Here is an 18,720-nt window from a genome sequence, read left to right on the forward strand (position 1 = left end):
AATTTGGGTTATTTTTTTCTCATTCCCTTTGCCTTTTTTATTACAATGATGCTTTTCAAGTGTATGTGAAGACTTGTTAGAAAAATCTTTTGTCTGCTATGTTAGAATGACAATCAAAGCTGGAGACAATACTTTGTGATGCATTCAGAAGATAATGAAGATGTAAAAAACAGATAAAATGTGTATCTTGTAATACCTTTTTTATTGGACTAACAGAATTTTTTAATGACAAGCTTTCGGGATAACCTATCTTTCTCAAGTCTGAAGCATTTCTCCCTTGAGAAAGGGAGGTTATCCTGAAAGCTTGTCATTAAAAAATTCTGTTAGTCCAAAAAAATAAAAAAATAAAAAGTATTACAAGATACGAATTTTATCTGTTTTTTACATCTACATCATTGGACTAATACGGCTACAATCTCTACTTGAAGATAATGAAGTAAGTTATACACATATTCTCATAGATACTAATCTTCCAATGTGACTTCTGGTCCTTTAATTGATATCAATTGGAGAACTGTAGTATACCAAAGCATTGGGGGTTTAAAGGTTATGTAGAATAACCATATTAGGCTCTACTAATCCATACAACAGATTGCATGCCCACCACTACCTACCTAATAAGGAGTCTGAATGTCAATTAATGTATTTGTGAACTGATTTACATGGCCTCATTCAATATCAATTTCTTCCCAGTTTCTCAGACATTGCCACATACTTGGCATACACAGGAACAGTCTTAAAAGTTTAGAAAGAAACAGGGTTGTGTGCCCAAGCAAGTTCCAGATTAGCATACCGATTTACCCTATAGACTGTAAGCTCGTTTGAGCAGGGTCCTCTTCAACCTATCGTTCTTGTAATTGTCCTATTTATAGTTAAATCCCCCCTCTCATAATATTGTAAAGCTCTACGGAATCTGTTGGCACTATATAAATGGCAATAATAATAATAATAAGAAAAATATATATATATAGTGTATACTGTAATGTGTAACCTAGACTTGTCCCTGAAGGCATGCCTTTCAGGGTTATTCAGTAGGCAAGTGGTAGACATAATATAAGGCTTTACAAACATACAAAATAAAATCAGTTATTTACATGTGCATTGGGATTTGGGATAGTGTGCAAGTACGGTAACTCTTTTCTTTGGTTTCTGTTGTATGTATTGGAGCTAATGTATACTATAGTCATTGCTGCCGTCCCGGAGTTGTGTGAGGCTTAATTTTGTATCCTTTTAAACATGCATTTCATAAATATACACATTATTTACTTATCCGATTCTGTATGCAATGTAGCTTAGTAAAAGCATTATTTGCTTAAACATTTTTCAATGAATCTCATATAAGGTAAAAAAAAATATATTTATATATATATATATATATATATAACAGTTCTGTTAAGCCAATCATGTATGAGGAATTAAAATACATAAATCCTCAAACAGGTAGAGTCATAATTTTCACGTTTCCCCCTATCTCCCTCCAGCCAGGCAGGCAGGGTTATTCATTAAACTGGATATTGTAAGGAACACACTAGGAATTTGAAGCTTTCAACAAAAAAATAATATAAAAGATTTGTAGCCATTTTGTATTGAACATTGTGTTTATTATTCGGCTCGTCCCTGTAATCTGCATATTGTACACATGCAGCCATTGAAATGACAATGCCGCCATTCTCCCGCTCTCTCTGCCCACCATCTTATCGCACACACCGGAAGTGGCGTCACACCTCTGGAGCTTAGTGAAACGCAAAGATTTAGACCAATGAGAATCCTCGCTGGGAGGACTCCGTCCAATCGGAGTTCGAGGTGGGCGGGGATTAAGGCTGACACTGCGCGTGCGCGTCTGGACTCGGCCATATTGGTCTCCTTTCTTTTTTTTTTATTTTCTTTTTTTTTTTTTCGCCCGTGTGACGCCGGATTTCGCTCTCTGTGCTGGGAACGTCCGAACCGGGCCACGTACAGAGCCGCTCATCCTTCTGAACCAGAGCGGGAAGCTCCCAGGGTAAGACAGCCGCTCGCAGCTACACCCGCCGCTGCTTCCCCCGGGGCCGCCTGAGCAGTGCCGGAGCGGCGGCGGCTCGTACTAGGCCTGAAACGCGACCCGAGGCCCCGGCTCCTGCCCGCCTCGGCCCTCACAGCGGCCTCCTCGGACGGGGATACCGGCCGGCCCGCGCACACCTCCCCCGTTATCGCATTCCCCGTGTTTACACCGCGGATGGTGCGGCCGCTCCCTCCCCCCACTCTCACACCGTGCGGGCGGCTGGACTCCGGCCTAGCCTCGTGCGCCTCACTGCCTTTGTGTGTGTGGGGAGGGGGGGGTTCCCGGCCGATATCGCCTCAGCCCCGCTGTACTCCCAGCCCCGGTACCATGCCTGCCTCCTGGCTGGGCTGCGGCCGGTGTGATAGCGGGCCGGGCTGCGGGTATAGCGGGAGGGGGGCGGGGGAGGAGGCTGTGGCCTGGTGATTCCTCGCTCCATCTACTAACAGTAACGGAATTCCCGCCTTGCAGGTTATCGGGGATACTGGCCGGGGTGCCGGGAGCGCGGGAAACCGTGTTAGGCCGGTATTAGGGGTCTCTGTGTGTCGGCATTAGGGGGGTTCTGTGGGGTGGGGGGGGGGGGGGAATCTCTGTGGGGGTTATCTGTGTCGGCATTAGGGGGCTCTGTAGGGGGGGCGGTATCTGTGCCGGCATTAGGAGGGGGGCTCTGTGTGTCGGCATTAGGGGGGGGTTCTGGGTGTCGGTGGTATTAGTGTGTCGGCATTAGGGGGGGGGGGTTCTGGGGGTCGGTGGTATTAGGGTACTGTTTACTATAGTTGCCGGTAATGTGAGGTCTCACTGTGTGTTGGTCCTAACGGCAATCACATGGTATTCCTTATGAAAGCGATAATACGGTGTAACCATGTCAGGTCCTGGCGATAACTAATATACAGCACAACATCAACTCATGTCTGCTGCAAACATGGCTTAGCCATCTTTCCCTCCATTTAATATTGTCTGGATTTCTGGGGTAAAATGCAAAATAAGAATAAATCGCCGTGTAAAATAGAAAGTGTCCATTTATAGCACTTTACACTCACAAGAACACCTGACTTGCCTTGATAATATTTTGTTTTTCATTGTTGCATCCAAGTGAATACTGTTATAGTGTAAAAAAAATTATGAAGAGTAATTTGGGGAAATGTTCTGTAATTGGAGTAGACATCAGGGAAACAATGTTATCTCTATGCTTATTGTTCCCAGTTTGTCCCTGTCTTTCATTGTATACATAACTTCCTTATTCCCAATGTGGTTGCTTTTTGTAATTCTTAGTAGCTATTTGAGGGCCAAGATAATTCTGTGTTGAAGATGAGTTAATTCACCCAGATTTGGGAAATACTTTATTAGGTTGATATTTTTTTATTTTTTTTTAGTGCTCTTCAAGTTAATATGCATAGTAACGTTTATTATACTGACTTAAATAGGCAATAAGTTAACAGTGCCGGGTATTTTATATAGGATACGTTGGGCCTTCTATTAGTATTTTATCACAAAGATAGTGGTTATATGATTTTTGTTTTTGTATTCCACTTTTTTTTGCATGTGTTCTTTTTAGTATTTACATTGAATGCTTGATGTGTCCTGCTGTAGTAAGAAAGTTTGGTTTGACTACCACAGTACCCCAATAAATGCCATTGCTAGGTTTTCATAAAGCTATGGTCAAGTTAATTATATATCTTTTTTTTTTTTTTTTTTTTTTAGCTGACAGATTGTGATATACATTTGCATGGTATCTGATGGAGTAGATGGCTGTGGATTAAAATATCCTCAATGCCAAAATTCTGCCTGATCATAGGAATAATGATGGCAGTCACCTTAACAAAGGGAATGTCTCATACCCACAATTTATTAGTTTTATTCAATTTACATGCATCCAGCCTCCCTACCTTTGGAACAGCTGGATTGGATCATCTTTTCCTGCAAGCATCTTCAAGCTCTGTGCGCCATTCATTGATGCTGGGGCAGGAGTGAAGTCCTATTCCGGCTCCAGGAATTACGGCAGAGCTGGAAGATTACAGCTCCCTTGCTGCCTTTATTCTTTACAGCTGCCCACCCACCTCTATTTTCCATCAGCCAACCGTCCACCTCAAAGGGAATGGGCTTGCATACCCAGGTGCCTAGTCATCATGGCGACCTGATGCCTGTTATTTGTCGAGGCCTTATATTAGTATTTTACTTTAAAAGTATTAATATTTCAATTATTCAAGGAAGAGTTTTTAAAATTATTCTGCGTAACCAGTAAAATGTCTGATATGACACTTCTTTAAAGGGACACTATAGTCACCCAGACAACTTCAGCTCATTGAAGTGGTCACTGATCCTGGATGTCATAACGCGCTGCTAACCTATGCAAAATAGGCAGCCAATGTTTGCTTATATTGGAACACCTTTACATTTGTGGTCCACGATTACTGTGGTAATTAAGTGACTTCTTTACAGCTCTAGTTTATGTAGTTTCTTGCACGTGTGCGATACTACCATGGCATGAACTTTTTCTTAAAATAAGCTGATAGGCAACATTGGTACCTTTGCATTTGTTTGTATTAGAAAATAGTGAGCATGCTTTCTATGTGATACATGCATATGTGTTCTCTACTTCAAATGAATGAGGTCAGTCACTGCTGTGAGAACCAGCAAGTTCCTCAGTGATGTAGAGGAAGGAAAAGGCAGCGTAGATTAATGCAAAATTATGAGATTCATAGATACTCTTAACTCTGATTGTGGCAAACAATATACAAGTTGCTTGAATCATAAATACTGAGATAATCATTGAAAAGCAATAAAACGAAAGACTCTCAAACAATAGCTAAAAACTCATGACAAACTATGGGCCTTCAAAAACACATTCCTGACTTTAGCTTATCCTTTACCAATGCATCTCTATGGGTAATATTTGGTGCCATGTCAAGTCACAAGCTTCTCATGATGTGCCCTCCAAGGTTATGCATCCTTATTCTTGGGTTTAACACTGAATTGAGTGCAGTGCCAGGGGATGTCGGGTACTATAACTATTTCAACTAGTTCAAGGAGTATAAATATTTTCAATGAGGTGAAATTGTTTTAGTGTCTACAGTGTCCCTTTCAACTACTCTCAATTGCATCCCTAATATTCACACACAGAACTAGTCAACAGCATGCACATGTGTAGCCAATCATTCTTGCAAACATTTCTATATACAAGCAGTCTCTGCTGTTGAACTCCTACTCTGGTCAAGGATAATTATTTATTTTTCCTTTTAACATTGGCACATTTTCTTAACCAGGTGCCTTTATTGTAATCCAAAACAATGCTGATAGTGATTGTTTTCATTTTAATACAATTTAAAGGAGCACTCTAGGCACCCAGACCACTTCAGCTTAATGAAGTGGTCTGGGTGCCAGGTCCTTCTAGGGTTAACCCATTTTTTCATAAACGTTTCAGAGAAACTGCTATGTTTGTGAATGGGTTAAGCCTTCCCCTATTTCCTCTAGTGGCTGTCTCATTGACAGCCGCTAGAGGCGCTTGCGTGATTCTCACTGTGAAAATCACAGTGAGAGCACGCAAGCGTCCATAGGAAAGCATCATGAATGCTTTCCTATGTGGCCGGCTGAATGCGCGCGCAGCTCTTGCCGAGCGTGCGCATTCAGCAGACGGGGAGGAGAAGAGGAGGAGAGCTCTCCGCCCACCGCTGGAAAAAGGTAAGTTTTAAACACTTTCCCCTTTCCAGAGCCGGGCGGGAGGGGGTCCCTGAGGGTGGGGGCACCCTCAGGGCACTCTAGTGCCAGGAAAACGAGTATGTTTTCCTGGCACTAGAGTGGTCCTTTAACCCCTTAACACCGCAGCCAAATGTACAAGTTGTGAACAGAACAAAACGTAAACAAAACCTGGCATTTACGCTATATGTCTGTCCAACCGTAATTCACCTCTTTCATATTAAATGCACCCCCCCTTATTATATATCATTTTATTCAGGGGAAACAGGGCTTTCATTTAACATAAACTATTTAGGTATTGAACATAATTTAATATAAAAAATTTATAAAAAAAATGGGAGAAAAAAAGAATTTTTTAATTTTTTTTTGTTCTATGTGACATTTTAACTGTGGATGTCAAAATACTGTTTGCTTTTACTGCAATACAATACACATATTTGTATTCAGCGATGTCTCACGTGTAAAACAGTACCCCCTATGTACAGGTTTTATGGTGTTTTGGGAAGTTACAGGGTCAAATATAGCACGTTACATTTGAAATTGAAATTCACCAGATTGGTTACGTTGCCTTTGAGACTGTATAGTAGCCCAGGAATTAAATTTACACCCATAATGGCATACCATTTGCAATAGTAGACAACCCAAGGTATTGCAAATGGGGTATGTCCAGTCTTTTTAGTAGCCATTTGGTCACAAACACTGGCCAAAGTTAGCGTTAGTATTTGTTTGTGTGTGAAAAATGCAAAAAACGCCAATTTTGGCCAGTGTTTGTGACTAAGTGGCTACTAAAAAAGTCTGGACAAACCCCATTTGCAATACCTTGGGTTGTCTACTATTGCAAATGGTATGCCATCATAGGGGTAATTTTCATTCTTGGGCTACCATAGGGTCACAAAGGCAACGTAAGCAATCTGGCGAATTTTAATGTGAAAAAAATGAAACACAAGCCTTATATTTGACGCTGTAACTTTTGAAAACACCATAAAACCTGCACATGTGGGGTACTGTTGTACTCGGGAGACTTCGCTCAACACAAATATTTGTATTTCAAAACAGTAAAAAGTATTGCAGCAATAATATCGTCCGTGTAAGTGCTGTTTGTGCGTGAAAAATGCAGAAAACGTCACTTTTACTGGCGATATCATCGTTGTAATACATTTTACTGTTTTGAAACACTAATATCTGTGTTCAGCAAAGTCTCCCGAGTAAAACAGTACCCCCCATGTACAGGTTTTATGGTGTCTTGGAAAGTTATAGGGTTAAATATAGTGCTAGCAAATTAAATTCCCTATACTTTCGGCATGGGTTGTCAGGCAGGTCCCGCTAATTGTAATTAATTATGATACCTAATTATGTAAAAGTATTACATAAATATATGTGTAGAATTAATATATGTATATATATACATATGTGTATATATACGTATATATATATATATAATTTTTTTTTAATATTTTTATTTATATATAGGTATATATATAGTGATATATACGTATATATTTATGTATATAGATATATATATATTATGATATATATATTATTTTGTTCTACGTGTATTTTGATATAAATATATATATTAATATCACAATACAGTTAGAACGAAATAACACATCTATATATTTTTTAATTATTTATTTTTAAATATTTTTTTAATTTTATTTTTTTACGTATTTACATATATATTTTTTTATATTATATATAAATATATATAACAATAATTATATATATTTAATCAGTATCAGTCTACGTGTAATTTGATATTAATATATATATATTTATTAATATTTAAATACACGTCGTGTAAGTGTGTGTGTGTGTGTGTGTGTGTGTGTGTGTATATATATATATATATATATACTTAGATCATATATATATAATATATATGATCTAAGTATATTTTATTTGTAACTGTAATTTTTTTCATTTATTTTTTGAACTAATATTTTATTTTATTTTCACAGGACAGGGGGCAGAGACAGTGTCAGCCAGTGATTTCACATCACTGGCTGACACACAGGATCAGTGATCACAGTGACTGCCTGTCACTGTGATCACCTCCTGCAGATTGGGTAATTGACCACAGGGGGGAGTGCCTGGGTGGTACAAGCACTCCCCCTTCCAATCTGCAGGGGGATCACTGTGCCAGTTACATGTGTCGGCCAATAGGCTGACACATGTAACACTGATCGCAGTGACAGGCTGTCACTGCGATCAGAGTGCTTTGAGATCGCAGTGACAGCCTGTCACTGCGATCAGACTTCGCAGATCGCGGTCACTGACCCCAGGGGGACTGCCTGGGGGGCCAGGTAAGTCCCCCGACCGCGATCTGCAGAAGGGGAAAGCCGCCGGCCGCATGTGTCAGCCGATTTGAAATCGGCTGACACATGCTTAATACTGGTCGCAGTGACAGCCTGTCACTGCGATCAGAGACTGCAGATCGCGGTCACCGGCCACAGGGGGGGTTGCCTGGGGGGCCAGGCATCCCCCCCGACCGCGATCTGCAGCGGGCGATTAGCGCCGGCCACGTGGGCGGCCATTATGGCGAGGACGTAATATTACGCCCGCCGGCGTTTAGAGCCGGTTCCTGCAGGACGTAATATTACGTCCTCCGGACTTAAGGGGTTAAGATGTAAAATTATATTATGTATATATGCTTACAGAGATTTACAGATGATGTAACTTTTTAAGGCTTTAATTGGAAGTTGTAAACATGCATAAAGTAGCGGTTTTCTTTTCTTTTTGACATTTGCTCAATAGGTATTAAAATAATAAAACATGTCTAACGGTTATGAAGATCACATGGATGATGTGTGCAGGGATGACATTGGCAGAACCAATTTGATTGTGAATTATCTGCCTCAAAACATGACACAGGATGAGTTACGCAGCCTCTTTAGTAGTATTGGTGAGGTTGAATCTGCAAAACTTATACGTGATAAAGTTGCAGGTAAGCAGATAGGTGAGTTGACCTTTTTATCTTCCATTTTTTCATCTTGTGTTTCTATGTATATGCATTTTGCCTAGTGTGAACTGTAAGCATTAGCTCTTCATTGGTGTCTTGTATTTATTGAATATTTTCTCACTGTTTACTTTGTGATCTTATTTACCATGTGTTCAATTGAGCTTATACTTTCAACATATTTTGACAAGAAAGAAAAATGTGGAAGTAAGAACCAAGGGCTTGTCCTAAGCTCTATATATTGCCTTTGACAATATAATACTGAATAATCATGTTTAATAATTTGGAATGTATTTCAATAGTGAAGTAAAATCAATTGCATGTCAGTGTTGGGGGACCTTGCCATATGCATGAGCCGAATTTTATTTTGCTCTGTTTAATTTTTTACACAATGAATGTGTCTCCCAAACCATATGACTAGTTAACAGTGGTAAGCTGTGAGTTTTGGATGAAGAGTTGCCAGGCAATCCTAGCTTATCATATCTGACAGGTTTACCTGGATAATGTGGAAGTGCAGTAAAACTTCTGTTGCAAATAAGTGTGCCGGGAGAACTTTTTTCCCCATAATGCTCAAGTGGGTCATGGTACTAGGATTTTCCTCATATTTTTATGTGGAACAATGTTAGCGCTATATGCCAAATTACTATTCGAACTTATATGGAAAACCATATTACTCAAATGTCAGTTTATTAAAAAAAATAATAATAATAATAATAAAAAAGTTCTATCTTGATTATTTCCTTGGTACTCCACATGCTGACTGATTTATGATGCAGACACAATGGTGTATGTGTAATCAATCCTTTAGATCAGTGGTTCCCAAACCTCCCCCCTAATTACCAGTCCATGATTTAGGGATTACCCATTTGAGTCAAAGGTGTGTTTTTTTTTTTTGTTTTTTTTTCCCCATAAACAAAAAAAAAGACACAACTAGGTAAACCCTGAATCCTGGACTGGTAGGGTGGGTGTGAGGTCTGGTTTTGGAACCACTGCTTGATATGAATTGACAAATATCTGCTCACTGCATTGATGGGCCACTAGCATCCATGTGCAACATGTTTGACTTTTCTGCATGGAGCAAATCATGTTCTATATCACAACTTAAAATCTCAAGACACTTTTTTTTTTTCAGGTTATTGCTAATACTTAACCCCCACTCATAAACGTATGCTTTCCTTCACAGGACACAGCTTAGGATATGGTTTTGTAAATTATCTAAATGCAAAAGATGCTGAAAGAGCAATAAACACACTAAATGGACTGAGACTGCAATCAAAAACTATAAAGGTAAATCCCTCTTGTATAATAACGGTTTCATAATGGTTTATCATGAATAATGGGTGTGATACAGAAATATTAACTGTAGGCAAGGAATATACCTGCATAGCCTTCTACTGATATTTTGTAGCATTAGCTCATTGTTGTCCTAAGTGTAATCTGTATCTAAGAGATGGGGTGCACAACAAGAACATGCATTACATATTGGTAATAATGCTGACTTATCCTAAAATACATGGAAATTAGGACACACACAACTTTCATGGCTACTACTAGATTAACTTGCCTTAAAATGTCTGGTTAGTGAAACCCTTTGTTCATATTGTGCCAAGCCCACCTCCAAAATGTGTCCTTATCTAGTTTCTGTGCTAATGCGGTGTCTTCTACTCCATAAGAATGTGGTACAGTTAATTTGCTGTAGAAAAAAAATTGTTGGCAACTGCAATGGGTGTTTTAAACCTGAGAAAACGGTTTTCAAATCTAGTCAAAGAAAACATTGGAACATGTTTTATCTATACTTGGTGTATTCAAGTCTGGACCTCTTGCTTTTTGATGTTGTATGAATAAATAAGATGTAGTCACTAATGTGCAACTTAGTTGTTGGTCTTTTAAATCCCATCCCAATCTGTTTACTCACAGGAAACATAATGATGAAACTGAGAACTGAATTGAATGTCTGTCTTTAGGTTGTGTATTTTTTTCTTTTCTTCTCTACTTATAATATAATTTGCCGTTTAGAAAGGATTGATATCTCTAGGTGAAACTGCTCAATATGTGTAAAATAAAAATTTATGAATGCGTTCCCTTGGATTTTTACTTATGTGTTTTTTTTTTGTTTTTTTTTTTAGGTATCATTTGCTCGTCCAAGTTCAGAAAACATAAAGGATGCAAACTTGTACATCAGTGGACTCCCAAGGACAATGACACAAAAGGATGTGGAAGATATGTTTTCAGGATTTGGACGTATTATCAATTCACGTGTCCTTGTTGATCAGGCCACAGGTAGTCATAAATATTCTTCAAAATTGTACTTAAGATGCATTTTAAAATGTTTTCTTTCTTTTCTTGTGTCAATATTGGTATATTCTCTTATCTTTAATCCTGCGCCAATACTGTAAATATTTTTTTAGGCACTATCTTCTGTCTAGCCATTCAGTACGTTCATATATAGCAAACCTGTATTCAAGAGCCCATAGTGTTGACTCTAGTGACCTCTGTTTAATAATATCATGCCTTTGATGAGGCAAGAGAAAGATCCCTTTAAAAAAAAAAAATACAAAAATTCTGAACTACGACATAAACACTTGCTTTGAGTTTGCTGGGCTCTAAACATTGTGACTGTCAGACTAGACTTCCACTGGTTGCCCTGCATAGCTGGAGCGTGTTGTATTTTGAATGTTTATAGATTTATTCATCTTTAATACTTTGCCATTTTTGAATTTCCTCAACAGAATTTTGTTGAGAAACAGTATACAGTTGGCTCATGGATGTCATAACTTAGTATTTATACATGAGTGTGCAGCTATTTATTTTGTTCACTTTTGTAGGCTTTATTCCTTATGCACTGAATGCTAGAAAAACGAAAAACAAAACACACAATTTAGCATGAACTAGCCATGCTTTGACTATAGCTTCATATATAATATTCATAATGGTTATTCAAACGTGTTGCCTTTCTGGTTCACTACAGTTCTGTGTTTTGGTGAGTAAAGCCCTCAAAGTTTTAAGTAAAACACTAGATGTAGCTTTTCCAAGTGTCACAAATATAGGTGGTGGTGGTGGTAGTAGCAGTATGCATTTAACAAAGTAAGTTTACCTATAACTGCATTGCGAGGATTTGAAAGTGTTTAATAAGGTGTTCACGTTGGAATTGTATTGTAATATTAACTGCTAATGATGCATTGTACAGAGAGCTGGTTAGAATAGCAGCCAGGTAGATTTTAGGGGTTTAGGATATATTTACCAAAATATTGTCCCTTCCATTTTTAAATCACTGTATGGGGTGTGTGTGTTTAAAAAGGATTGTAATTTAGTTTAAAATACTATATATAAAGTGTTTTTGTTTTGCCTTTCCCAAAGGTTTATCACGAGGAGTTGCTTTTATACGGTTTGATAAGCGATCTGAAGCAGAAGAAGCTATAGCAAGTTTCAATGGCCACAAACCTCCAGGTTCATCAGAACCCATCACCGTGAAATTTGCTGCCAATCCTAATCAGAATAAAAACATGGCCCTCCTTTCCCAGTTGTGCCACTCTCCTGCTCGGCGTTTTGGTGGACCAGTTCACCACCAGGCCCAAAGATTCAGGTGAGTTCAATCTTGCGTTTTTTTTTTGTTTTTTTAAAGGACCATAACCATTTCCCAGTTTATATTTCCTTTCATAAAAGTTCTAACCGGCACTTGAAAATCCCTAAGCAATTTTCTCTAATGTCCAAAAGCTAATTGTCAGAAGAACTTTTATTGTGGTGGCTTCTTTAATTCCCTTTGGTTTACACTTATTTATGGGCATGTGCAATTTGTTATGTAATGGTTTGCTTTACCTATCCTCGTCTGCAAGCTGTATCTCACTATAATTCAAATCTGGTATCGAACACTCCTCGACATTATGGTACAAAAGTTATGGGGAAATGAAAATAGATGTACAGTCTGTGAAATTTGTTTACAAATACCTTTTCTTTGAAACAGGTTTTCCCCAATGGGAGTTGATCACATGAGCAGTATATCTGGTGTAAATGTTGCAAGCAGTGCTTCATCTGGATGGTGCATCTTCATATATAACCTTGGCCAGGATGCAGATGAAGGAATCCTTTGGCAGATGTTTGGGCCTTTTGGAGCTGTCACTAATGTGAAGGTTATCCGTGATTTTAACACCAACAAGTGCAAAGGTTTTGGTTTTGTGACGATGACAAACTATGAAGAAGCTGCCATGGCCATTGCAAGTCTTAATGGCTACCGTCTAGGGGACAAAACCTTACAAGTTTCCTTCAAAACCAGCAAGTCCCACAAATAACTTGCTCTTAAAATTTTGTATGAAATAGAGAAATTAAGATTGACAAAGTTGGGGGAAAACTCTTTATTTTTTTTTTCTCCTTTTTTTTTTGGTTAGTGTAATACTCATTTTGCGCCAATTTTCACAAGTGTGTTTTTTGTCTTAGTCTAAATGAAAAGTGGAAAAGGATTTTTTATACTCTGGGGATGCAACTTACATGTTCAAATGTTTGAGAGATCCCACCATGTTAGACCAATTTTAAGTTCATTAAGTTATTTACATTAATTATTTGAATAAAATATGGATAGATTGCATAAAATACCCTACGGATGGTGATAAGTTTAAGCATGCATTAATCTTGAAGACTTTCAAAAAGTTTGCTCTGTGGGTTGTTATATATTCCAGACGCTGGAATTAACTTTTTTAATGAAGCTGTAAAGTATGCAGCTTAACTTTTGTATTTTTTTCCCCATCTCAGACTTTAAAAGCCTGTAGAGTTACAGAGATTAGTATTTGTCTGCAGTTTCAATTGCATAGTTAACAGCAGACTTGTCAGGCTTCTCATAGTGGAGATCTGTAGCAGCAACAGCATGTGTCTATTATATGTGCAGTCCCATGTAGGACATTTGATTAATGACTGTGATAACTTCCAACATTATATAAGTAGCCATTTTTTGTGATTAAAAATGAAAATGGCGTAAGTGTATGTAATATATATATATTTTTTTCCTCTAACTTTGGGAAGTGTAAATTGGCATTACGTGAAATGAGATCAAGCATTTTAGAGTTTATGGGCTCATTGCACCATACTTTTCTATCCGGGTCCTATTGTGACGTCGCAAATGGTGTGAATGATGCTCTTTCTTGCAGGTTGACAAGGAATGCCAGCTTCCTTCCCAGTCCAGATTCTCACCTATTGAGCAGTATCAATATTGCAATCCAAAATCAGTTGCCCAAAACCACCTTATCTGAACAGATGTAATATTGCTGTCATTTATTCAGTTTGGTCCTAAATGGGAAGTCTCTTCCTGTTTAAAAGCCACTTTTCCTGCAAGTTACATTTTCAAACTTAAAGTTTTAATATTTTATTCCCATCAATCCATATGATCGGAATGGACCAAAGAGTTCCGTGGAAACTCAGACAATTCCATAGTTAAAGTAAGGACTCCCAGAAACCTGTTCCATGTTTCTATTCTTAACATAGTTATTTTTTTTCCCTTTTGTCTGTGTACGTGGTGCACTCTGTAGTGGTACATACACTTACTGAACTATGTATTGTTTTTCAAATAACATTAAGCATAGTTTAAAATGATAGGGATTATAACCTGTATAAACATTTGAGCATTGTGCTTTTTTTTTGCATCCCTTTTTGTGACCTAGGGATTTATTTTTACTTTTTTTGGTTTCATTTATTTTTGTTTCTTTTAAGGAACTTTCAACAGTTTTCAAGTTAAATATTAACAAAATATCTGATTATAGTTAAAGTAAAACTAACGGCCCTTACAAGTTTCTACAGAATGCCTTGAACTTTTCAGTTTTGTTCCTCTTGATTTCTTTTGCTTTTTTGTGTTTTCATTTTGTTTATTTTGCATTTAAGACCATTAAATTTGATTTTCGTTTTGCTCAACTTTTTGTTTTCGTTTATTATTTTGTTCTTTTGTTTTGATATCTATGCCTGCAAACAGATATAGCACATGGGGATCATTCAACACTTTAGGTTGACATTTTTGCTTCAAGTAACTTAGTTCATCCATAGGAACTACAATCCTTATTTTAATCTAGTAACCTAAAACGTCTGTTTTCCTAAATGTTTCCTGAAAACGTTACAACAGCTCAAAGGCTTGTTGCATGTACTTATGAAACACTAAATTTAAGAGCATTTTAATTTAACTTTTGTATAGAGGTACATCTGCAAAGGCTTATCTACTGTGGCAACTAATGTTGCTATTGATATGCTGTAAATTCCTATATTTTTGCCACACTTAATGAGTTTCTAATGCCTGTTAACACTTTGATTTGATATTGTCATCTCCGCTTCAGGTGTGGAAATGTTTATTATAGAGGTTAGAACTTATTTAGGTACAATGTCAATGAATATGTTGCAAAATCTCAGTATGGTTGTACACTTGACTGAAGGATTGGGGTAGTGGTTCCCTTGGTTCTAACGTGTAAGGGACCAATCTAATACAGACCTAACAAACTTGTCTTTTAATGATCAGATACCATTTTGAAATGTCTCCTAGAGCAGAGACTGTAAAGAATTGCTAATGGTAAATATGCAAACTGTTTATATAGGGCATCATATATTGTCTGTCTGCAAAAATGCTGTTGGTGTATAAGGGGTTAAATTGGAATCTCTTATAGATGAAGTGGTTTAATTATGTTAATATGATCTGTACACGGCAATTTGTGTGTACAAATCAAGTGGGCTTGAAAATGAAAGGCATTCATAGTCCCCCAAAAAGGATGATTTGAGACTTGTTTGTCAATGACAGAGCTAAACTTGCTTTAAAAATAAATAAATAAATAAATTCTACTGAAACATAATTTAAAACCATTTTACCTTGGCACACCAGAATGCTTGCAGCACTCTCTAAGCCAAACTGTCATATTTTCCCCATAAAAGCGAATCGCTTCAGAAATGGTCTAAACTCTAGAGAGAATTCTATTTGTTGTATTTTGCATTCAGACTTTGTAATACTGTCAAATGTATAAACATTGATCATATTGGTAGGCTTTAAATCCACTTTAAAAGGGACACTATATTTACCTAGACCACTTCAGCTCAATGAAGTGGTCTGGGTGCCAGGTCCCTCAAGTTTTAACCCTTCACATGTAAACATAGCAGTTTCAGAGAAACTGCTATGATTACATAGCAGGGTTAATCAAACAGCCGCTAGAGGCGCATCTGCGACGCAGGATGTGAAATTTGCATCCAGCGTTCAGAACATCCATAGGAAAGCGTTGAGAAATGCTTTCCTATAGACAGTTGGCATGCGCATTCCACTCCACTCGGGAGCGGACGTCGGCAAGGCAGGAAAGGTCACCAGCGCTGAGGGAGCACGGCGCTGGATAAAGGTAAGCTCCTGAAGGGGTTCTAACCCCTTCAGTGCCACGGGAGGGGGAACCCTGAGGGTGGGGGGCACCCTTTGGGTACTGGTGTGTCAGGAAAACTGCTGTTTTCCTGACACTAGTGATCCTTTAATGTTTGTGTGATTTTTGGAAACCCTTAGAATTCAGCAACTAACATAATATTCATTGATGTTGTACTGTTGAGGATCTGCCACAATCCTGATCCCATTCATGGATTTGAGGACCGTGGCACTTGTGATCCTTTTCAGTGCAAATGCTGCTGAATAGTACTGACTGGTATTTTTTTCCTCAAGATGTCTGAATATCCAACCCGGTAAAAAAATATAAACTGAGACAAAGTAGGATGTTACTTTGTCTTATGCCTACCTGCTTTAAGCATTTAAATGTATTGGATATGTGGCAAATAAAAGGGTGATATAAGTATCATGAGGACTGGAGTCGTTTTGGTGCTAGTAGTCTATTGGCGCCATCTCTCGGGAAAGAGGCAAGCTGTTTTGAATGGTATGAGCTTTTGCCATCTCTAAAGAGGAAAGTGTCAAATTCATATTTGTATATTCCTTGTGATATATCTATTGCAGAACTAGGAATTTTTACTTTATCGGAGTAGTTGGATCCAGGTATGCATCAGACTGAACGGAAATTGTTTGACTTACTTTTAAAAAAACAAAACACTGACTTGCAAATGGAAACATACACGAAATGAAAAAAAGTCTGTGTCCAAAACTTGGTTTACTAGCTTGAAACAGATGCTTATCTTGTAATTTGTGGTTATCAATACTATTTTAACTGTACAGACAGTGTTTATGGCCAGGAGCTGCTCTATGAGCGAGACCATGCCTGAATCCCACAGGTGTTATTTGTGCCAGCTGTTGGGATTGGACAAAAGTTGAAGCAGCTCCACCTTTTGTCACAATTTGTTAACTTCAGGCTTTGCCGTAAGACAATGTGGTCAGTACCTTGTGTTATGTTATGGGTGGCATTTCAATGAAATTCCAATGCAGTCAGCATTAGTTTTAAAGATTCTTTTATCAAATACTGAAAATTGACAGCGGTTTATTTTTTATTTTATTTTTTTCTTATGTTCATTGTAACCATTGATGTCACAAGTAAGATATATTGGGTTGGGTCTTCAGCTTTCACCCAAGACATCCAGTGCAACTAAAACTTAAATCTGGTATGCATATCTGAAGTAATCCAAAAATATATACATGCCATAGTATTTTTATTTCTAGTAGTTCACTGCTTGCGTTCATTATAGTAGTCTGCCTTGTACTTGTTTAAAGTTCATTTGCATTTTAGGGCCTGTAATATTTTTGGAGATATGTGATTTTAATTTACATACTGCTGCAGTTCCAGTTTTCATATGAGGAAGTTTCACTTTCCTCATTTTATGTCCAAATTATTAGTGAGCATGATTTGGCTGCTCCAAATTGGTTACCTTTCTTAGCCCTGCTGTGCTAATTCCGGATTACTCCTACATATATAGTATTTTGGACTGAGATGGTGAGGTTTGAGTGCCTGAGGAAATTTTTGTGTACATCGGTGTGTAACTTAAATAAATATGAGTGCAGTAAAGTACTTTGTACCAAAACCACTACAATGAGCTCTAGTGATTAAGATGCCTGTCATGTCAATGTAATATTACACTTAAATGAAGGACGAACATGTACTAATACTAGTTTTCCAATTTGATGAACGGATAAGCAAGCGAATGTTATTTTGGGAGCCCAACAGAAAAGCATAAGAACCGCACATCTAGGTAATACATTACATGGGGCTGGATTGAGCGCTATTTTCAGACTGGAGTGTTCCTTTAGTTATATGCCATTTCAAATTTTATAACCTGAATTATATTTAATTTTAAAGTTATCAAATGGCAGCTACTAAATACGTTTAAAGTATGAGGTAATGCAACTACTAAGATTTTTTTTTTTTTTTTTTTTTTTTTTAGACCAGTTACTTGCTGTTTGGTTATAGTCACACATACATTGTCTACTGAAAGGAGCATGATCAAATCATTTTTTACAAGTACCCAGTTAAATACCACAACCATAAGTGAGCTTCCTAGAACCTGTCTAGAAGCCAATTTAAAGAGTACTTGTCATGACAAATGCAACTTAATCTTAAATGATAATCAAATTTCATCTATGCTTTGGTAGCATAATTGCTAGCAAAATCTAATTTCTCTAAAATTACAGGTTGAAAATATAGCCCTATCTTCCTCTTCAGTCAGTGTCGATCAGCACATAAGAAGGCTGTGCTCTGTATGTCTGTTATCAAGGAAACCCTCCTCTTGGCCTGCCTCCTGCTTGAATTCTGCCTAAGGGAAAGCAATGCCTGCAAGGGGAAGTGGAGTGTGTGAGAGCAGCAGCAGCACTGTGAGGAGAGAAACCACCAGAATATTTATTGCAGCAGCTTTTGACATGCAATCTGAGAATGGAGAGAGCACAGATAAAACACAAAGCCAACAAAGTGTTGTGGTGTTTAAACCTGTTATTGTAAGCAAGTCTGTGCTTCCCAAACAGGGGTATGCAGCAAGTGTAACACCCACTGAAAATATTGCTCTCAGCATTAGACAGGAAATTAAATTATGAGCATTTAATAATATTAAGGAAAGTAAATCTTGAAGGATCACTAGTGTCAGGAATACAAACATATTTTCTTAACACTATAGT

At 37.9% G+C, this 18,720-nt stretch overlaps 1 protein-coding gene across 2 annotated transcripts; it reads left to right on the forward strand.

Moving 5' to 3' along the window:
- Nucleotides 1-1,866: 1,866 nt before the first annotated feature.
- Nucleotides 1,867-14,579, forward strand: ELAVL1 (ELAV like RNA binding protein 1). 2 transcript variants are annotated; one of them, XM_063455644.1, is made up of 6 exons: nucleotides 1,867-1,999; nucleotides 8,486-8,687; nucleotides 9,871-9,974; nucleotides 10,814-10,967; nucleotides 12,045-12,270; nucleotides 12,649-14,579. In XM_063455644.1, exons 2-6 carry the CDS (start codon nucleotides 8,504-8,506, stop codon nucleotides 12,971-12,973), a joined length of 993 nt encoding a protein of 330 aa, XP_063311714.1. In that variant the 5' UTR covers nucleotides 1,867-1,999; nucleotides 8,486-8,503; the 3' UTR covers nucleotides 12,974-14,579. The 2 variants fall into 2 exon arrangements, with proteins under 2 accessions (XP_063311714.1, XP_063311716.1); XM_063455646.1 differs by having other exon boundaries at nucleotides 8,486-8,675.
- The last annotated feature ends 4,141 nt before the right edge of the window (nucleotides 14,580-18,720 follow it).

This window comes from Pelobates fuscus, chromosome 5 (assembly GCF_036172605.1).
Source record: "Pelobates fuscus isolate aPelFus1 chromosome 5, aPelFus1.pri, whole genome shotgun sequence".
NCBI classification, from domain to species: Eukaryota; Metazoa; Chordata; class Amphibia; order Anura; family Pelobatidae; genus Pelobates; species Pelobates fuscus.